The sequence below is a fragment of the Simochromis diagramma genome, unplaced genomic scaffold, assembly GCF_900408965.1.
Source record: "Simochromis diagramma unplaced genomic scaffold, fSimDia1.1 OVJJ01000746.1, whole genome shotgun sequence".
In the NCBI taxonomy this organism is placed as follows: Eukaryota; Metazoa; Chordata; class Actinopteri; order Cichliformes; family Cichlidae; genus Simochromis; species Simochromis diagramma.
This window is the reverse complement of record NW_024386757.1, coordinates 5,288-28,670: the sequence shown is the minus strand read 5'-3', so window position 1 is coordinate 28,670 and position 23,383 is coordinate 5,288. Positions and strand designations below refer to the sequence as shown.

General features: G+C 41.1%; 1 protein-coding gene across 1 annotated transcript in view; it reads right to left on the bottom strand.

The window, feature by feature from the left end:
• large1 (LARGE xylosyl- and glucuronyltransferase 1) overlaps positions 1-22,490 on the bottom strand; it is a 46,257-nt gene extending 23,767 nt beyond the window's left edge. Inside the window, exons 1-5 of the mRNA XM_040026356.1 lie at positions 21,581-22,490; positions 15,761-16,059; positions 11,972-12,054; positions 2,811-2,934; positions 2,493-2,664 (exon numbers count right to left, since the gene is read on the bottom strand). Coding sequence (XP_039882290.1) covers positions 2,493-2,664; positions 2,811-2,934; positions 11,972-12,054; positions 15,761-16,059; positions 21,581-21,686 — 784 coding nt within the window. The 5' untranslated portion in view covers positions 21,687-22,490. The remainder of the gene's footprint in view (positions 1-2,492; positions 2,665-2,810; positions 2,935-11,971; positions 12,055-15,760; positions 16,060-21,580) is intronic.
• Positions 22,491-23,383: the final 893 nt, after the last annotated feature.

The following is a 23,383-nucleotide window of genomic DNA, read 5'->3' as shown; positions in this document are numbered from 1 at the left end:
TGAACTTATTAGCAGTGTTGGTCAACTTACTAGAAGATAGTAATTAGTTACTAATTACTGATTACTTCTCCAAGAAAGTAATCCCATTACTTTACTGATTACTTATTTTCAGAAGTAATTAGTTACGTTAGTACTCAGTTACTTGTTAAAAATATGATACACAACCTGAATACGTAATAAAACAATAGACCTTTCAACCCAATTCAATTTTTTCTGCATAATCCATCATATAAAATTAATCAAATGAAAAAAGTCTCTTTTTAAAATTAGTTTTATGAGTTTTAATGTTTACATTTTATGCACATTGCATTAAGCAAAAATTATATGTAGCTGTCTTTGACTTGAAGAAATTTGTTTAACATTTAAACCTGTTTTCTGCATATTTCAAAAATATAAAATAAAATAATTTTTTGTGTTTACACTCACTCTTTCAAATAGATGCAAGTAAAACACAGCAAAGATGAAATAAAATCAAAGATTCAGCTGCACTGAGTCCTGTCGCTCTTAAATCTATTTTCACCTGTTTAGCAGGAGTGGGGCGGGTGGAAGTTTGCCCGGTGCTGCAGCGGTCATGTCAGTGCGGGGATCTGGGGGTTTCTCTGTGAACTTCACATTCCTGTGGCAGTGTGCTCGGTGTTTGCTCAGATTTTCTTCCCAAGCACAGTTCACAGCAGACGCTAAGGGTGCAGGGATAGCTCAGTAGGTAGAGTGGTCGCACCATGATCGGAAGGTCAGGGGTTCGAATCCACTGAACGGCTACCCTGAGGTACCCCTGAGCAAGGTACCATCCCTACACGCTGCTCCCCGGTGCCTGCTTAGTGGCTGCCCACTGCTTCACTGAGTGAATGGGTCAAATGCAGAAAGTAATTTCCCCACAGGATCAATAAAGTATTGATCAGACAGAAAAGGGACAGAAACATTAATAATGTTTCTGTCCCTTTTTACGGAATCAAACTCAAAGTAATGTCAGTTACTTTTTTACGCTTTACAAAATCCTGGTTTGGTGACGCAGTAACGCAGCGTGCTTATGAGAAAGTAACAGTCATCTAATTACTTTTTTCAAGTAATGAGTGAAGTAAGGGGTTAATAGTAATCCCTTACTTTACTCATTACCTGAAAAAGTAATCAGATTACAATAACACGTTACTTGTAACTTGTAATGTTTCTGCGTTGCCGGCTGGTACATATGTACATTCAGATAGTGCACCTTATAAAGCACTCCTCGTTAGTTTGTGGTCAGGAAGTGGAATTTCTTGTAGATTCCGGGGCCACTCATTCTGTGTTATGCTCAGATTCTCTCTCTCCACAGGCTGTCTTAAGTTAGAAGTTCACTCATTCTGGATTTGCATCAGGAACCGTTCAGAGGGAAAATTTCACCGTAGCCCCGTCTTGTGTAGAAGGGCAGGGGCAGAAATTCAGACACGGGTCTCTGTGGTCTGATCTGTGTCCCGTCAATTTGCTTGCCAGAGACTTAATGTGTAAATTAAATATAAATTGCATCTCCTGCCATGATGGTATTACACTAACGCAATCAAACTGTGATCATATGATGGTGAAATATTGCCCCGTGATCCCGGCTTTCGCTTATGAATGGAAGCTGGGAGGAGGGTCGCTTGTTGAAGAGCTCATGACTCGCGGCTGCATGCCTCCAGAAGGCCCATTCTCCCAGCAGTTACATTAGACTGGACAAACATGCTCAGCATGTAGAGCTCTGTAGTATCCTCAATATACTGAAGCAGGTTAGGTATCCAAACAAAGAAGAATTCCCACATTTAGAATAAGAAGAACAGAACAGGCCAGTGCACATACTTCATAGAACAAGTTATAGGTGCACGTCAGTGAAACTAATCCAGTATATCACATCTTTTATGAAGGTAGAACTGGAGAAGTGTTGATTAAAGAATAAGAACATTTTGGAGGTTTTAGTTTGCGATGCTATTGAAGTGCATCACACAGAGAGGTTTTTCTGTTACTCTCACTGATATGAGGAAGCTTGACATTTTGAGTAGAAACAATAATAGCAACGTGTCTGGACAACAGTTTCTATAACAAAACTAAGCTTTTTACATTTCATTAAAGTGGGAACAGAGGAATGTTGTATGTTCAGTTCAGCTAAGTTTTATTTATATATTACCAAATCCCAAAAGCAGTCACCTCGAGGCACTTTATTTTCTTTATCATTATTCTTTTCTCCTTCTTTCAGCTGCTTCCTTTTGAGCTTGCTACGCTGGATCATCTGTCTTCATCTCACCATGTCCCTGTATCCTCCAGCCTCTGCATACATTAACCTCCTCTGAGGTCTTTCTCTTTTCCTCATGCTTTCAGTCCATGTTAACCATCTGTTGTTCAGTATATCCACTCTCACTCCTCTGCATGTCCAAATTATCTCAGCTTTGCATTTTTAAGTTCAGAGTTCAAAGACTCTACAATAATACAGAGAAACACCAAACAGGGAGGGGCGGGGCCATCTGAGAGAAAAGGAGTTGCATTACCTTTGAACTTGTGGAAGACGGCCCAGAGTTCAGCAATGTCAGTGGCAAAGGTGATGTCTGTGTCTAGAACGATGACTCTCTGTAGATCTGATGGCAGGGTCTTTGTCAGTACCAGTTTCATTAGCCCATAAATCCCAGAGTAATGTTTGTTAGGAATCCATGAGACTTCGGACTGAAACACAAGAGGAAATAAGGGTTGGGATCATTTACTGTTAAATAGAAATAGCTCATAATGTTTCGCATTAAATAAAGCAGTAGCCATGAGATCATTAAGCAGCCCAATCAGTAAAGCAGGGTGATGGAGTCTGTGTTCCCCACCTTCAGCTCATCTGCGTCATAGAAGTCCACCTTGACAGCAGGAACCATCCATGTATGAAACAAGGAGGACAGGATCTGCTGAGCAATGGAGTCTGTGATGAAATGGAAATGAAGGGGATTCCGCCTGTAGACACACACAAATACCAAGCTCCAATGAATTCGCGGCTTTTACTTTTACTTCCTGCATCATATCACAAAACATTCAGTACATGCACAGTGGGAGTTTGGAAAGGACAAACTGTCCATTTTTACAAGAAACTTGAAATAAATTCTGCAAAATGTCACCATTTCTATATGTGGATCATGGAATGATCCACATATAGAAATGTGTTTCTCATATTCTCTGAAAAATGTTCATCACACATCATGATGTCTAACACACAGATGGCATATTAAATGAGCAGCCAACAAAAATGTGAATAGTCACCAGCTTGTGAAAGCAGATAAGTTAACAGCAGAAAACAGCATTATTTCCTTCTTGTGTCCTACATCCACCAACATTTTTAGGAAACTTTTGATCTATTAATGCCACAAGTGGGCAATAGGCTCATGGTCACATTTTTTCATTGCGTTTATTTACATGAGCTGTCCGCTAGAAGAATAACCATTTTAGCAATGTTTGTGAGAGACTGAGTTTAATAAGGCACAAGACGTACAGGTACAGGAATGGAAACTGTTTTCATATCCATTTCAAAATGCACTCATCTTTCCTGTTGTCTTAGAACCCAATCTTTTCTTGTTTAGCACATAAATACAGGGAGTGCAGAATTATTAGGCAAGTTGTATTTTTGAGGAATAATTTTATTATTGAACAACAACCATGTTCTCAATGAACCCAAAAAACTCATTAATATCAAAGCTGAATGTTTTTGGAAGTAGTTTTTAGTTTGTTTTTAGTTTTAGCTATTTTAGGGGGATATCTGTGTGTGCAGGTGACTATTACTGTGCATAATTATTAGGCAACTTAACAAAAAACAAATATATACCCATTTCAATTATTTATTTTTACCAGTGAAACCAATATAACATCTCCACATTCACAAATATACATTTCTGACATTCAAAAACAAAACAACAACAAATCAGCGACCAATATAGCCACCTTTCTTTGCAAGGACACTCAAAAGCCTGCCATCCATGGATTCTGTCAGTGTTTTGATCTGTTCACCATCAACATTGCGTGCAGCAGCAACCACAGCCTCCCAGACACTGTTCAGAGAGGTGTACTGTTTTCCCTCCTTGTAAATCTCACATTTGATGATGGACCACAGGTTCTCAATGGGGTTCAGATCAGGTGAACAAGGTGGCCATGTCATTAGTTTTTCTTCTTTTATACCCTTTCTTGCCAGCCACGCTGTGGAGTACTTGGACGCGTGTGATGGAGCATTGTCCTGCATGAAAATCATGTTTTTCTTGAAGGATGCAGACTTCTTCCTGTACCACTGCTTGAAGAAGGTGTCTTCCAGAAACTGGCAGTAGGACTGGGAGTTGAGCTTGACTCCATCCTCAACCCGAAAAGGCCCCACAAGCTCATCTTTGATGATACCAGCCCAAACCAGTACTCCACCTCCGCCTATACAGCTTGGAGTAAGACAACATGCATGAAGAGGATGATGTGGACAAAATACTCATTTGCCTAATAATTCTGCACTCCCTGTATAAACTGTACTTTTCCTGGTCAATAAGACTATGTGATATGCTTGAGAACTCCAAAACAAGAAAACAAGTCCAGTTGTTTCAGCTTCAGCATTAATAAATGCATGTGTTAAACCCTAAGGCTGCAAGAGACAGACATGGCACACTGATGGAGAGATGATAATCTTACATCTCATTTCAGCTCAGGGAAGGGGTGTGAGGGATGGGGGTATAAAATAGGTGTTCAGGACTTCCGAATCAGGTCACAGGAAAGTGACACTAAGCTGAGGATGTGAGCACCCGGGGGTGTCTTATGCTGATTGACTTTGTGTATCAATGTGTCAGCTGCACTGGCTCAATAAGCACTGAAGGCTGGGAGCTGTCAGAATGTATCAGAACCCAGAAAATCAGAAAAGCTGTCAACACAGCAGTGCACATTGAAAAGACCTTCACATCCTTTGGATAAACAGCAACAAGGTTTTGATGGGACGATTAGAATTGTGCTAAAAATAAAGTGTCACGTACATCTGATTATAAAAACTATTAGGCTGTAGTGACCCATGACAATTTCATCCACATGATGCAACGGTGTTTTCTTGTGGATTTGGTGAAAGACACTAAGATCCACTGTGCTCATATCTGCTCAGAGTGAAGGATTATCCTAAACTACAACAGATGGCGTGTGTGTGCAACTGGGGCACCTTTTCCCCTCTCGGTGCCCAAACAGTCAGACCATTGGCTGTCAGCCTCACAATGTCCTATACGACTGTGCTTTAACATATCTAATATATCTGTTTATTTAATATACCCGACTGAGTGCTTCTGCTGTGTGGTGTGCCAGTCTACTGTACATTTTTAGAAGTTTAAGTTTACATCCACTTCTCTTTTAAACTGCCCCAACTTTTCTGTGAGAGACCCTCACTGGAGATGAAAGCTCAAGTGTGGTAGAGCAGTTTTCAGTGCAAGAGACTACAGTTTCCAAAGTAAGATCAAGACCCTCATCGTGCTCTTTTAAGATATTCAACAATGACAGAGAAAATTTAGCCGAAACATCAGAACCGTGGTGCGTAAAAGAGTCCCATCTTGTGCAGGCTCAAACCTGCACCAAGACAATGCTCACTCACTGACTCAACCAGCCATCACCTTTGGCCTTCTATAACTTCCTTGACCTTCAGTGTCACAGTGGCCATATTTACATCAGATAAGGCTTTTGATTTTATAGATCTGTTCTCAGAATCTTTTGATCACACCTCATTACTTGTAACACTTTTGGAAATGGTAACTAATTAGAAAATAGATATGTAGGGAAGGTATGGTAGTCATAGTTAAAAGTAACAACTGTTGAATGGGCATACATTGTCCACAATCATTTTTCAAAAATTGTTCAGCCAAACCTCTTGCTTAGAAAGCTTTTTTTTGTAGACCTGTAACAACGTCATGTTACTATGGCAACAGTATTTACTTTTTCCCTGGTGCAGCCCTTGAGGTTATCTGTCTGGAACAGGCCACTTTAGCCTTAAAAAACATAAGAGTGGCTCACAGTCACAGATGTGTGACTGAGATGACCACACAGAAATATATTCGCTCTCACTGACATCAGACAGAGCCAAGAGTAGGAAAAACTCTCTGAAACTGAGTGCTTCGAGCAGTCTGAAGCCTGAGCTGCTAGGTCATAGAGATTTCCTCCACGCTGACCTCAACTTTTTGTATTTGTCTTAATATTAGCATACACCATTGTAATGCAGGGTGGATTACCTTCTACTTTTCAGAAGGTTGATGATTTGATCCATGGCTGCTCCAGTCTGCATGCCAAAGTATACTTGGGTTATTCCTCTGATGCATTCATCAGAGTGTGACAGAAAGCACTTATGTGTAGTAAAAAACAAAAGTGCTTCTATGAGTGGGTGAATGAGGCATGTTGTACAAAGCGCTTTGAGTGCTTGTCACACTTGATATAACAACCAGTCAATTTATCTTAGCTTACGTGTCAGAAAATAGCAAAGACAAAATAGGCTCATTTTGAAACTGATGACATTATTTTTCTGCTGAGGTTGTATTATTAAGACAGGACATATACAGTTGCTGCTGAACAGAAGACAATGATAAGAACCTCCACTATGTGACAGAGTGCAGCATAAAAAGGCCATCTCTCAGGAGTGACAGCATCAGTCACACAGACAGGCTCTTCTACAAGGCTCTCCATCATTTAGGCAAGAGATTCACTGGTAGCAAAAAATTCATTTGCTAAAACATCTAGCGGCAGAAATTAAGCGGCAGAACAGTAAATATAAAGAATGAAATGGCACACATCTTTAAGCTTGTTTCACAGGGAATTAATAGCATATTCAATAATGAATTACAAGGTGACAATAGAGGGAAGAAATACCAAAATTAAGTCATTTTGTTTAAATCTGCAGGTCAGCTTGTCACAAGGTCAGAGTGGATCTGTTGATCAGTGTCCTAGATGCTGTTCCACATTTTGATTCACCAGGATTCCCTACACAGTCAGAACAATCCAACAGGATGACTGCTCAGGCAACTGTCTGCTCAGGAGGAGGATCCATCATGTTTTCACTTCTTTAGTGAAGGGGAGCCCAATGAGTTGTCTTCTCCTCCGCCTTTGACGTACCAAGTATGTAGCCAGTCATTTATATAAAACACAATTAGGCAGAACGGTCATGTTGATCTAATGATGGACACTTCTGTTTCTGACTTGGAGAAGACTCATAAAAATCTCAAGAGCCTTCTTATTCCAGCTTCAGATGTAGTTTGACATTTTGGACCCAACGTGCCACCAACTACCTACCTGCAGTTGTTAGACTCTGCATTTGGCACAGCTGAGGATGGGGAGGAACTGTTGGTGAGGTTCATGAACATGTAGCAAGATTATTATGGCTTACTTGCATCGCTTGCAGGTGGCATTGACCGCATTGTATATAGGGGAGGTATACAGCCACAACAGGTCAACAAACACTTCCTGAAACAGTTTTACAGTGGCTGTTGAGACCATGACTTGCTTGCTGTTCTGCAGCTAGAACTTAAGAATCAAGAACCCCCATCACTTGCTGAGCTTTTGTGGCTGCTGCGTACTGCAGAACATAGGCAAGAAACAGAAAGTAGTTGAATAAAACTGCACCTCTGTACTACAAAACTGAAGGTTGTCTCCCATAGACAGAATGTTCAGCAAGTGAAATACAGGCTGAATCTGCATCAAGCGACATCAGCAGGTTAAAAAAATTTGAAAAAGCTGACCTGAAAAGCCAATTGATTTCCCTCATGGAACAAATGAAAACCACAGCTTCTAAGAAAGAACAGATACAGAAAGATGAAACTAAAAAAACCTGACCATGCAAAGACCAAACCAGGGCCCTCTTACACAGTACCTCTACTTTAAAGCCAAAACTGTGGTAGTGTTTTCATTGTGGGGAGGATGGTCACATTGTGGCCACGTGTGAGTCAGATTCAACTCATGCCTTGGTAGCTGCAAAAAAGAAGGAACTAAGAATTGTCAGCAGTTATGGGAACGCCAGCAAAGGAACACACCTTCATTAAACTGAAGACATTCTCTGTCGTGAGACAGATGGGAAATGCAACGGGTCAAACACGTACGACTGATAAGAAGCCTAAAGTGACCGCTAAGAAGTGTGTGATATTAACATTGCATGCTGAGCAAGGTCATTTCAAATTACCCAAAGGTTTGATAGGGGTAAAAACTACAGCACAGGTTCAAATGGAGGGCAATTGTGATAGCTGCATAATGGATACAGGCTCCCAGGTTACCACAGTTCCCGAGTCTTTTTACAATCAGAACATGCCACAACATGAGATCAGAGCAATCCTTGAGCTTTTGGAGGTTAAAGAAGCCAATGGCCAATCTATGCATTATCTAGGCTACATTGAGATTAATGTTGTATTACCCAAGGACTTTTTGGGTGCTGAGGTTGACGTTCTCACACTTGCATTAGTGGTACTAGATGACTTGACTTTGGGAGATTAGGTAAAACACTGCGTAAGCTGTCTGATGAGATTCCATTTAAGCACAGTAAAGCTGTCCAAAAGCATTTGCAAGAACTTAAACAGCCAGGTGTAATCAGGGAGTCCACGTCACCATTCTCTTCGCCCATAGTGGTGGTGAGGAAAAAGAATGGGAACACGTGTCTCTGTGTTGATTACAGGAAGCTCAATTTGCAGACAGTGAAAGATGCTTACGCGCTCCCGAATTTGGAGGAGACCGTCTCCACGCTGAGTGAGTCCCAGTGGTTCTCTGTCCTCGACTTAAAATCTGGCTGGCCATCCCTCCCTAGTTCTGCTGGGGGTTTCTTCCTGTTAAAAGGGAGTTTTTCCTTCCCACTGTCGCCAAAGTGCTTGCTCATAGGGGGTCATATGATTGTTGGGTTTTTCTCTGTATGTATTATTGTAGGGTCTACCTTAAAATACAAAGGATCTTGAGGTGACTGTTGTTGGTGATTTGGCGCTGTATAAATAAAATTGAATTGAAATTAAATCAATACCGATCCTATCACTATGGGACTTGGTACTGCCTTGTATCAGGAGCAGGAGGGTCAGATAAGAGTCACAGCATATGCTAGCAGGGTTTTGTGTAAGCGTGAGTCTCATTACCATGCCCACAAATTAGAGTTTTTAGCCCGAAAGTGGGCAGTTACGAAAAAACTTTGTGATTACCTTTATGGTAGCCAGTTCAGTGACAGTAGTCCTTTAATATATGCAGTGAGCTATCGTTGGCTAGCAGCACTTTCTATGTTTAACTTTTAGCTTCAGTGCAGAGCTGGAAAGCTAAATTCTGATGCAGATGGTCTTTCAATGTGACCACATCGAAAACTGCTCAATGACACTGTTTCACAAAAAAAGAGCAGGAACGTACATTCAGTGAACAGTGGTTCACTGAAACAGATCTGTCTGGTCAAGGAATCACCCTTGGCCCAGATGTGGTACCAGCTATCTGTGAGAAGCATCTCCTTGGCTGTAATCCAAGTGAAAACACAGACGTGGAGTGTGCGTTCACCCTAGTACACTCAGCCTTGTCTGTAGCTGCTATACCAGATGAGTTTGTAAATGAAGATCAGTGTGATGATTTACTAGTTATTCCCCACATGCCAGTAAAGCAGCTAAGAGCCAATCAACAAGCTGACCCATGTTTGAGGGAAACCATAGCTCAACTTGAGACTGGGAACAAGGTTTAACCCAACTTTAGAAAGCAACTGCCTGATATCCCCTTGCTAATTAGACAATTCAGTCTTCTTGAGCTACACAATCAAATACTGTACCAGACACATCAAGTTGTTGATTCAGTAACCTGACACACGGAACAGTTTCGAGATGCAGTCCTCCAGAGTCTCCATGATGATATGGGCCGCTTACGTATTGTACATACTCTCAACCTCGGTGAGAACAAGATTTTACTGGCCAAGCAGATGTTGAGGGAAAGATTTTGAGAGAAAAGGTTAAAACCTGTTAACACTGTGTTCTGAGAAAATTCCTTCCTGAAAGCGCTGCTCCTTTGAGCATGATAGGTGAGCCTGAGTAATATTAAAGACATTTTTGTACTTACAGACCAGTTTATTAAGTAAGCCATTGCCATCCCAACACCAAACCAGAAAGCTCAAACAGCCAATTGTCTGTGGGGTAATTTCATTGTCCGCTATGGGATTCTTGAACATTTGCACAGTAACCAAGGGCCTGACTTTGAATCACACATCATCAAAGAACTTTGCAAAATCATGGGTGTTCACAAAATACATACTACACGCTACCACCCTACCAGTGGAAACACTGTGGAGTGTTTTAATAGGACTTTGCTGAACATGCTTGGCACATTGGAAAACAAAGGCAAATCACAGTGGCATAGCTATTCGAAACTGTCGGTCCATCCGTACAATTGTACAAAGAATGATGTAACAGGATTCTCATCTTATGAATTAATGTGTGGTTGTCAAACCAGATTGTCTGTTTTAGTGCATGCTGTCTGCCTGAGAGGGAAACATAAACTTGCTGAGTGGGAGTCAGATGTTTATGTTGCGGTAAAACAAGATAGAGATCTCCCAATTTACACCATAAAAACTTAGAACAAAGAAGCTTCTTGGCGAACTGTTCATCAAGATCTCTTACTCCCGTGTGGCTTCATCACACCAACTGGGGAGAAGCCTGTTACGACAAAATTCAAACACAAGCCGGTTATCAGCTAAATAGTATAATGAGACTGAGCCTTCTGAGACAGAGGAGGATACCATCTGGCTTCATGAGAGGCTTCCCAAAGAAACCACCCAATTCACCACAATATATGAGGTTCCTAAATCATGCTCTGATAGAGCTGATAGTGAGATAGTGCAGCCAAGTTTAACTGAAGACTGCTTAGGTGTTGATGACACAGTGATCAGAAAAAACTTGTTTCATGATAATCCAGAGACCACTGTAGAGTGAAAAACACTTGACTGCTGATGCTCCCGAAAATGAAAGTGACTTAGCAGACATGTCCACTTTCTAGGGAGACGTTCTCCGAAGTGGAGAAGACTCTGCCATTGACCCTAAGGCCATTAACAACAAAGATTCACAGCAAAGTGTGGAAGGTTAAAAAAATGGACACTATTAGGCATTCAGTCAGAAGCAGACTTCAACCAGAAAGACTGCAGTACACCCACTTGGGAAACCCACTGATATCTATTGTGCAATATTTATTCCAAGGCTTGAGCTTAGCTTTTACTGATGATTTACAACAGAGCAAAGTTTTGAAAGCTCACCAGGGGCTATTCTCTCAAGTGGTGAAGTCACAGCCATTTCCGATGCAAAGTGACTTGCATAACTTTAGGAGAACAAAACTAACTCTGGTTTCATGACTGGTGAAATGTAGAAACATTTTGAACTTGCCATTTGTACAATACATTAAAGTAACTTGAAGTAACTCTGACCTCGCTCTTAGGTCAGAGTTTTTGATTTGGAGATCAAAGGACTCAAAGTCCCCAGAGAACTTCGAATATTAGACCTTCTGGAAATCCACAGAAGGAGAATGATCTTCCATTGCAATGGATGTCGTGCCACAGCCCATATCTTGCAGTCTGATTGCCTGAGTTGGGTTAGGGTTAGAACAAACTGTGCAAACCGTACATCAATCGTTAGACTGATTTCACACCAATAAACTGCTGAGATCACCCGACAGGCCTGAACTGGATAACACTGATAACTAAAAGGCCCGGGTCTTACTTTGGTATTTGTGCGCGCACACTATTTTGGTTATTGTTGTTGGTTGATATACAGTGCAAGAAATTTTAATACAACCAAAGCTTTGCTTTACTTATTTTTTTGTTCACACTGGTTGCAGATGCCTGCTCCTATGTTTTTTTTTCATAATTCATTTGATTCATTCTTACTCTATCAGAATACAACAATTTGTTGGAAAACATTATTATAAACTAATCAGTGTGTATATATGAGTACACAAAAAGAAAAAGAAAAAAAGAATTATACTCCACCAAGTCTGTTATTTTAAGAGAAGGAGAAAAGATTTGCTGTACCTGTGGAAGAGGACAGATTTAACCAGCGTCACCACATCTCGACTTGCGTTGTAACCTGCACATACAATGGCCACATGGATGGTCTGAGGAGAAAATGACAAAGCAATTAAGAAGGAGAGATGTGCACAGCACAAGGAACAAAGTATAACTGTGAATTGGCTTAGTAAAAGAAAAAGACAACACTGATTGTGTGTTGGAGCATTCATTAACTCATTCCACCTCAATTCAAAGGGCAATTATAGTAACTGTCAAACAAAAGTTCTTAGACGTGTATAAAACTCAACTGTAAGATGAAGCTTTGTAAAATCTAATGAATTTTTAATGAGAAGATTGAGGAAATAGATTTGATAATACTTTTATGATACTATACTATATACGCATATGATAATATCTTTATACATTTAGAGCAGATATTCTAATAATTCTCAAATATATGTTGACTTCACAACATATAGTTGAACAGATGGCTGGAAGTTCTCCTTTATGATATTTTGGTAGACGGCAGAATTCATGGTTCCATTTACCACAGCAAGTCTTCCAGGCTCTGCAAAAGCAAAACAGCCTCAGACCTTCACACTACCACCACCATATTTTACTGTTGCTATGACACTCCTTTTCTGAAATGCTGTATCACTTTTACGCCAGATGTAATGGGAGACACACCTTCCAAAAAGTTCAATTTTTGTCTCATCAGTCTATATTTTCACAAGAATCTTGGGGTTCATCAAGATGTTCTCTGGCAAAACTTAGATGAGCCTTTATGCTCCTTTTGCTCAGCAGTGGGTTTCATGTTGGAACTTTGCCATGCAGGCCATTTTTGTCCAGTCTCTTTTTTATGGTGGAGTCATGAACATTGACCTTAATTGAGGCAATTGAGGCCTGCAGTTCTGTCAATGTTGTTCTGGCTCTTTTGCGACCTCTTGGATAAGTCGTCTCTTGGATGAGTGGGGTAATTTTGGTTGGCTGGCCACTCCTGGGAAGGTCTTTACATGGCAATAAAAAGCCCATTGAAACAACTGCTGCTGTGATTTGGTGCTATATAAGTAAAATTAGAATCAGAATCAATCAGAATCAGCATACATTATTAATCCCTAAGGAAATTGTATGGTTATGGTTGCTCCCAGACAATAAGGACAGTAACTGAACTAAATTAAATAATACATCATATTACAGAGTTGCAAAATATAACAAATAGATCTTGTCTATATATAAATAGGTCAATTATAAATATACAGAATATTACAGAGATTAAATTGTACTCTAAACTTAAAAACTTTATTTTCACTGTAGAGGATGTGTAAATATTTGTGCTGTCAGCATTAACCTCGTTAAAATGACGTTACCGTTAGCGTTGTTAACGCGTTGATGCCGTGCAGCCCCACGCACAGGGTGATCCGCGTTAACTCACTAAAGGAGAGTTGCCGTGTTAATGCAGTTATTGTGTTAACGTCATTTTAACGAGATCAACGCTGACAGCACTAGTAAATATTAAGGGTGTAACTATTAAACTGTACAGTGCATTAGATGGAGGAGTTGTACAGAGAAATAAGCATTGTCTGAGAAATGTTAAAAGACTAGCTGCCCCAGAAAATAGAAACGACTCTGGCCCTTCCTGCAGAGTGTAGTGGTCTCTTTAATCCAATCCAGTTTATTATCAATCTGTACACCGAGGTATTTATAGTCCTACACAATGTTCACATCAACTGCATGGACTGAAACAGAGTCGCAGTTTTCCTGGTCCTGCTAACATCCACAATTGGTCCTTTGTGGTGTCCCTGTGTTGCTGATCACCTTGCCATACACAAATGTTGAAGACGCACATATTGTGGTCATTCATTTAGGTAATTAACAATCCTGGACACAAAAGAGGCATCCACCTGCATCGCTATCAGCTTATCACCCAAGAGGGTTGGTCTGATAGTTCTGAATGGACTGGAAAAGTCGAAAAACATGACCTTCACAGTGCTCACTGGCTGGTCCAGGTGGGTGTAGACAAGACTGAACAGATGATGATGTCCTCAGCTCCAAGGAGGAGCTGGTAAGCGAACTGAGGGGATCCTGATGTGGCCTGACAGTAGGTCGAGCTGGTCAAAGACGAGTCTTTCCAGGGTCTTCATGATTTGGGATGTCAGAGCCAAAGGTCTGTAACCCTGGGGGCCACTGGGACATGGCGTCTGTGGTACCGGAATGATGTCTTCCACAGCACCGGGACCCTCTGCCGACTCTGACTCATTTATGAAAGACTCCACAAAACTGGGGGGCACAGGCCTTGAGGACACGAGGACTCACCCCGTCTGGTCCAACAGACTTGTCTAAGGGGAGTCTTCTCATTTGTCTCTGAACCTGGCTGAGAGTGAAAGTAATACCTGGGGGAGGGGTGTCAGGACTTTTACAGGAAGCTATGGTGCAATGTGTAGAGAGAGTGGCGTGGCTGTGGATCGCAGGCTGACTACAGGTAAGTCAGTAGGGGAGTGAGCATTCACTGCAGTGTTGAATCTGTTGAAGAACACATTCAGCTCGTTGGCTCTGTCCTCATTGTCCCCAGCTCCTCTGCTGTTGGATGGCCTGAATTAGGTGATTCATGCCATGTCACGCCTCTCCCATGCTATTCTGCTGGAGTTTCCACTCCACTTTCTCCTGGAGTCGTCCTTACCCTCTATGACCTTGTCTTTCAGTAGTGCCTGAACCATTCTCACCTCTGTTGCCCATTCTGAAAGTCCTCTTCTTGTCATTGAGGTGAGCTTTGATGATTTGAAGCCTAATTTTTAGCAATATCTTATTTAGCAGTTTAGTAGAGAATATAAATAAAAAAATTAATTAAAAACAGTTCAAACAAGAAACAGACAAATATGTCGGCTGCCAGACCATGAGAAAGTTCAACAAGAAGAAAAGGTACAGAAACAGAGGTTATAGTCACAGTAGGAACCCTCGGATAAACAAATGAATTAGCAAATCGCTCTACAGAAAAAGCTGACATAAAACGAGTTGACATAAAGTGCTCTTATAAGCGCAGATTGATGTTACACTCAGCCAATAAAGGCCACCACATCCTCCCAAATTTGTCTCTAGTACCAACTGTATTTAGTTGAAGCTTTTTCAGTTGTAGAACAGACATCTCGTTGAGCCAGTGTTCAAAACTTGGTTGGGTAGCTGACTTCCAAGTCAGTAGGATGAGTTTATTTGCCACCTCCATCCCAAGGTGCACAGCCATCTGAACATAGAGCGCCAGCTGATGTGACTCTGAGGAGCATCTAAATATTGCCAGGTTTTGATTTGGAGCAATGTTACAGAAAAATGATCCAGAAAACCACTGAAACACTGCAGACCAGAATGCGGTTAAGAGTGGGGCAAAACCAGAATAGGCGGGCAAAAGACCCCTCACCCAATTGGCTTCTGTCACATACAAAGGATATTGATGTGATTCAGCATAACTGATTTGAGGGCTCTTGAATCTGTGGATCACAGTGCGTTATGATTCATGGCAGGACACTGATACTGTGTCAATCACAACATGGATATATTAAAACTTACATTACCAAGCCACGTCACAGAGTCATATCTCGTTGAGGAGGCCAGCAATTAACTAGAAGAGTAGGCTAAAATATGCCTAAAGGCATCCTGTAGAAGGCAGTCATACTATGCTAATAGTGCTGCGGTATGTGGAAACATCTTCCAAGGTCATACTGCATTACGGAGCAGAAACTTTGAATGGTCTATTGTGGGTGGAACACTGTAGTATTAGAAAACCTGCTTGTGGAACCTGCTAGGACAAAATTAAACATATCTCACCTCGCACTTATCCACCACTGGGTGTCGGACACAGTCTGAGCTATTACCCACTGTAACAGCTTTCTGGCTCTCATTGTCACCTGTGCCTTCCTCTGAATGTGTTCGGCTTTGGTTGCCACGGTGAGTATTGCTCGGAAGCTGTGCAGATGGGCTCCTAGGTGGACGGCTAAGTTCTCGGCGCAGCGCCCGGTTCTCTTCCTCCACCACCCGAACCCGCAACTCTAAGGCCTGTCGTTCACCGGCTCCGCCCACCGGGGTGGATGACAGGGCTTCCAATGGAGAAAGAGGGAGGGGCTTCACTGTGGAATTATAACAGGGAGAAACTGATTTAACATGATTAAGAACATCAGTGTCAGTGCCCAATATATAATGAAGTTGAACACTAGGGGCTGGTCAGTGTGGGTTTTTCTATACAGAGAAACCACTGATATGAAACGTCATTGCACAAAAACAAATCTAAATTGAAGCAGGTAAGTAGCTTGTCCAAAAAGAGGTGCGTCAAGTGTATAAGGCTAGAGCTACAGCTATTATTTATTCCTATCCATGGCTCATACCCATGGCTCCACCATGGACATATCTTATTAATCTGGAATGGTACAACAGAAACATATAGTGCTGTGCTGCATAGTGCAGTTTTAGGCTTGATTTAGGAGTGGTACGACCATCTTCATTCTTCAGCACAACCTGAACTTTGTTGGAAAACTTTCTTTCATTTCTGAGGATTTTTTATGAGTCTGTGTGGCCAGTACCATTCTCTATGCTGTTGCTCGCTGGAGCAGCTGGTTGAGGCTCCCAGACGCCAAAAGACTCAATACACTGAACCTCAAGATCAGTAATGCTGTGGGGATGGAGCTCCCTTAAGGTGGTGTCGGAGAGGCGGATGTTGTCCAAGACAAGGACAATGCTGGACAATACCTCCCACCTACTCCATTACCTGGTGGCCAGTCACAGGAGCATGTTCAGTGAGAGACTGAGATTACCCATAATGCACCACTGAACAACACAGGAAATCATTCCTCGCTGTGGCCATCTCCCTGTACAACTCCTCCATCTAATGCACAATAGATAGTGCAATAGCTGCACCCTTTTCCACATCCTCTACAGTGGAAACAACAAATAACAAAGTTTTTCAGGTTAAATTACAATGTCGGTCACAAATAGTTCTCCAGGCTTCTTTTAAAGCTCTTCTTTGGATGTTTCTGTCTTTTCTTCCATTCTCTGTCAAGATGATCCCACACTGCTTCAACAATGTTGAAGTCTGCATTCTCAGGAGGCCAGTGAGCAGCAGATCAAATTATAAATGGTTTTAAGTGCACATTCAGACCTGTGAGACTCATTTAGAAATCAGACATTGAGCCATGGCTCTGTGCTACATGAAGACATTACTGCATCTCTGCCAGTCAAGGGCACTTTGTATATAGTTTATTAATTAATAACTGACATATGAAATGTTCTCACAGGCCACATTGTATCGCGTGCCAGATGTGGCCCATGGGCTGCATTTTTGACACCCCTGTCTTAATATTTTTTCCCCCAATTTGTATATTTATACATTTTATATTTTTGAATACTGTTCATATGTAGTGCTGCAGAAACTGCCCCCCTCCCCTTTCCCCACATGTCTGCACTGAGTAGGAGATCCTCTTTATCTCATTGTACATCTGTATAGTCACAATAAAAGGCATTCGACTTCTAATATGATTAACTTCCCAGAATGGAATTGTAAAGGAATGAAATACTTGGAACTAGGGGTGCAACGATACTCGTATCGATATTGAACCGTTCGATACAGTGCTTTCGGTTCGGTACGCATATGTATCGAACAATACAAAATTTTTAATTTATTTTATCAACTTTCCTTCTGACGATGCTGTCTGTGTTGAGCGCTCAGTGGATCTGCGCTCGACAGTGCAGCCTAGGCGGAGTAGTCGAACGCAGATTCACTGAGTGCAGGGCAAGCTAGCCAGACAGAAGTTAAGCTCTCCTTGCAACATGGCAAACTGAACCTCCCCCACCCTCATTCAGATCTGGCGTTTGGAACTATTTTGGTTTTCATGTGACGTATGACCCTGAAGGTAAGCGCGTCATGGACTAAAGTAAAACAGTATGTTGGATGTGCCACGCAATGCTCAATTACATGGGTGGGAGCTAGTGTGTTAGCGCAGTTAGCTCGTTAACGTGTTGGCCGTCCAGCCCCATGCACGGGCGATCCGCGGTAGCTCGTTAACGGAGATTTGCCGTGTTGTGGCGTTAACGTCATTTCAACGAGATTTACGCTGACAGCACTAGTGGGAACACAACGAATATGACTGCACATTTATGCCGACAAACAACAAGCACGCATGCTACAAACTTTAGCCGAGTCATTTAGACAGCCGTTAGCACATGATTCTCCTTATGGGGACCTGATATGTTTAATGGGGAACAGAGCTTTCAGTCGCTCTGCTCCTCGGCTCTGGAACTCTCTTCCTCCTGCACTAAGAAATATTGACTCCCTCTCCGTATTTAAGACACAGCTCAAAACACATCTGTTTAAACTGGCTTATTCGCTTTAATGCTGATTTTATCTGTTGTCACGCTCTGTTTTGTAATTTTAACTTATTTTATGTATTTTATGACTATTGTTCCTTTTATTAATTGTGTTTTTGTAAGGTGACCTTGGGTTTCTGAAAGGCGCCCTCAAATAAAATGTATTATTATTATTATTATTATTATTATTATTAATATGCTGCTGAGAATATAGCCCAGAAGAAGCGTATAGTATAGCTTTTATTTTGGAAAGAGCCATTTCTCTGTAATAAACTCTCTTTTCCAAAGATGAGTGATTCCTCAATCAGATACAGGGCTCGCAAAATCGCTAGCCCGACGTCCTGGGGCTAGCGATTTTTCCAGTCGGGCTACCAAAATCTATCTCTGCCCTGCCCGTCAGCCTATCGTAGGAAGGAAAAATATATGTCAATGCTTTTGCATTCTTTCGGAAATGTAGCTGGGTAATTACGTCATTGGCATCGGTGAGCCACTGTCAATATGTGACATATTGAAATCGCGTTTGAATTTGCGCTTGTTTTTTGCTTTCACTTTGCAATCGCACGAACTGTGTATAGAGAGCGACAGCACTGATTGGTGAGTGATGATAATTTGCGCACCAATTCCTCTGACATCGTCTTATCAATCGTTAGCTTACTATGCAAACATGACAAGTGAAATCTCCCGCAGCAAGCTTAAACATGTGAGAGGTTGATCGCGCAGAGAATCGCTGAGCGTTATGTGAGTGCGTGTGTAAAAGCAGCAGGATCTATATTTTAGTTCTGCTGAGCCAAATAAGACAGGTCAGGGTGAAGAAGTGACAGCCAAAGAAAAGCTTACCACAAAACGGAGAAGTTATGACAAATCAGACTACAAGGCAAAAAGAAAGTGCAGCTTTATGGTTTCATCGACAAAAGAATTTCTGTGGCTGCAATATGATGAGCTAAATAACCAGGGCTGCACATAAGTGGTCCGCAGGTGCGCATTCGCTGTCAAAATAAAAAACGCGCACAAGATAAGAAGTTGCAACGCGTGTTTGCGTACATAAGATTTTCAGGAGGAGGACAGACATTTGTTTAGAACTCTTAAAGATGTCGAAGAAGCTCCTTTAAGCAATTACTGTGATGTTCCTCCACCTCCAAAGAAATGTCAGAAGGAGTCCGAACCGCAAAAGAAGCACGTATTCTCGGAAAAGTAGTTGCAGGAGGTGAGCTGGCTTCAAACAAATGATGAACGCACAGAGATGTGGTGCGGAATGTGCCGTGAAAATTTAATAAATGACAAATTAAAAAGGCATGAACATTTTGTATCGAAAAAATATCGAACCGTGACACCAAAGTATCGAACCGAACCGAACCGAACCGTGAATTTTGTGTATCGTTGCACCCCTACTTGGAACATATATTTATTATATTATATATTATTATTATTATATATATTTATTCCATCTCACAAAATAGATATACAGTATGTGATTAACAAGATTAGATTTTTAGAATAACAACAAATTAAATCTATAGTAAAAAAGAAATTTAAACCTAATAAAATTGAATTACAAACATTAGTCAGTTTAGGATTTCAGCTTAGACCAAAACTTCTGGTCTCAGATTTGCTTAAAAACCTTTAAAAATTGATTAGAAGTCTATTTATTTTAAAAACTTTTTGGGGGCTTCTTTACAGTTTACTTTATTTCTATGGCGTGTTACATTTTCCTTTTAAATTGCTTACCACTACTTGTTTTGTCTTATTACATTTTGCTTATCAGCTTAAGAGTCATCTGTGAAGAATTGTACCAACCTCCATAAAAGTGTCTTTACAAATAAACATTGATGTATGTAAAACATGATGTATGTAAGACATTTTAAAGAGCCACATAACTGCTGGATTCATGCTTTGTTCACAAACCAGTTCAAATGGGATCAGTCCAAGGATCATAGTTTCAAAATGTATAAACGCATTGCTTTGGCAATATTATGAATATGATCAAGCCAATAAAACAAATAAAATGAACTGAACTGAGAGGTAGTGATAGAGTCAAAATGTAAAACTGAATTTGAGCCAGTAGTAGCACATCGGTCCTGTCTCACACATCCAGGCTTAACCTGCAGCCAGGCCCTGTCACAGCTTATCACACTCCCAGGAATTATTGCCAAATCTAATAATTACTTTGCAGACCTTGGTGACTATTCCATTATGGGAGTGTATACACATATACGCTCTCCAGTGACTGTGACCCCAAGTCAAAATTGCCAATTTAATCATAATTAATAATGGCACTACTGCAGCATTTCAATCCTGTGAGTCAAAGTGATTAAAATGGCTCCAAGAACTTTTGGACATTATTGTCTGGAGGAAGTAATCAACTTTAGACAGGCCTCAGTAATTCATTAACATACCACCTCAGGAAGAAAGTTGGGAGAGAAAGGTCACTTTGTCTACAGGAAATTTGTATCTTCACACTTTCTGGGACAAGCCTCGGGCTTTAATATTAAGGCATGACATGCACTGAAAAGTATGACAGTACTGTTCCTTATTTTAATCCCAGCAACCTAAACTTTTATCTTTACTATGGATGGCTGTAGCTCAGGGGGTAGAGCAGGTTGGTGGTTTGATCCCTGGCTGCTCCAGTCTTCATGCCAAATATCCTTGGGCAAGACACTAACCTAGAGTTGCCCTCTGATGCATTAAATGTGTGTGACTGTTCGATAGAAAAAATATAGAAACACTGCTTGTATAAATGGGCGAATGAGGCAAGTCGTATAAAAGCAATTTAAATGCTCAGATTAGAAAAGGAGTATATGAGAACCAGTCCAGCATTTTGTTAACATTTAATCAGCTCAACCATATATTTCAAAATAGTTAATATTTATCTGTAATATTTAAAAACTTAACGATGTGTTAAATTTAGAAAAGAATAAAGTCAAAAATAAAATGTTAAAAAAAAACTTTTATCATGAATTTTTTAATTTTAAAACAGTTAGAACAGGAGAAAGTTTCCCAGTCTTGCATCACTTGATTTTAGAATTGTTTTTTTTAAATCCTGTCCTGTCTGGTAGCTTTTGCAATCAGAATTATGATCTGAATGTGATAATGTACCAAACACAGTTTGCTTTTCCAAGAAGAACTCTATAGGCTCTTCTTGTTCTTGTTTTATGTGTTTATGTATTCATTTCTAATTAGTGATTTCATTATTGTTAGACTGTTTCAAAAATGGTCAAAAAACCCCCACAGAAACCTAAATAATTTAAAGCCATAAAAGTTGCAAACAACTGTGCCAATACTTATTGTCCTTACCTTGAAAGCTCCCGACTGACAGGTAAAGCCACGTAAGTGCTGGGATGAAGAGCAGGGCGAGGGAGGCCACCAGGAACTTCCGGCGCCCGCGACACATTCCCAGCATCCTCTGGACCAAAGCAGATAGAAAGAGAGGTAAAGTGACCTCTATGTGGGTAGGAGTTGCTGTCCAGGCTGAGTCATAGCACTGAGGGAGAGGAGAGACCAGGACAAAAAAAAAAAAAAAAAGAGGTTAGAGAAGAAGCACACATTTCACAGTCTACATAGATTGATTATTATAATGATTATTTTTTGATTCCTGACGCTGATGATGTTTAAGCAGGTTTACTCATTCAGCTTCAGAAGAAGGTGACATACGCGACAACTAAGGAATTTCTAGATAAAATGGACTCTTGGAGAAGATAGGACACCCTAAAAGCCATGCAATCTGCTCCGTTAGAATTTCATCCAAGTGTGTATGATACACAAATGCCACTTGGTGGAGATGTGACATCTGCATACTAAATTTTAAATGAGCGAAGAATGCGTGGTGGCCTGTCACTTTCCTCCTTACATGCTGCAACGTTTACTTACAGCACCAAAGCTATATTGTGTAGGATGAGGAACAGGTAAAAATCTGGGTTAGAATACCCAACCTGTTCCCAAGCAAACAAATGGTTCTGACCAAGCCTGCAGTATATGATTGCCTGAGAGCAGAAGTCAATCATGACAATAGTTGGCAATGAAATGTATCATTGTCTTGTTAGGAAGCACAGGTTGTGCAAGTGGCTAACATTTCTACTTTCAATTCAGTTTGGTTCAATTCAATTTATAGCACTACATAATAAAGTGAAAACTGCATCCATTTATTGTATACAATTGCAAATGTCAGATCCAAACATTTAGCTGTTTAGCTGAATATTTTTTGAAAGACTTTTTGACAAAAAAAACAACAACAACAAAAACAAACACAAAACAAGTTAAAATAAAAAACATCAGACAAAATTATTCAGTCAAACTGTTCATCTAAAACTTAAATCACACCTTCAGAAATGAAGTCTGACAACTTTCATGTTATTACATATCACATAACACATCAGGCAGTCACACACTATGTGGCTTTGTGGCTTTATGACCTAAAGCAATTTACCACAGTCTGTCCATAACGAACATCGTGTTCAAACATAAGTGTCCATAAGTGCACGTGCCACCAGGACTTGGCTTCATCAGGTGATGGCCACCAGCTCGCACTGGAACTATTCGGGGAAGAGTTTGAAGCGATGGGAATGAGAATCAGCACCTCCAAATCTGAGGCCATTGTCCTCAGCCGGAAGTGGGCGGAGTGCAAGCTCTGGGTCAGGGACAAGTTCCAGCCCCAAGTGGAGGAGTTTAAGTATCTCAGAGTCTTTTTCACAAGTGACATGAGAAGGGAGCAGGATATTGATAGATGTATTGGTCCTGCGGCTGCAGTAAGGCAGATGCTGTACCGGTCCATCGTGGTGAAGAGGAGAGAGCTGAGTGTAAAAGCGCTCAAATTACCGGTCGATCCTCTTCCCTACCCTCACCTATTGTTACAAGCTGTGGGTAGTGAACGAAGGAACGAGACTGTGGATACAAGCGGCAGAAATGGTCTTCCTCCGAAGGGTGGCTTGTCTCTCCCTTAGAGATAGGGTCAGAAGTTTAGCCATCCATGAGGGGCTCTGAGTAGAGGCACTGCTCCTCCACATCGAAAGGAGATCGTTGAGGGGGTTTGGGGATCTGATAAGGGTGCCTCCAGGGCGGCTCCTGGGTGAGGTATTCCAGGCATGTCCCACTGGGAGGAGG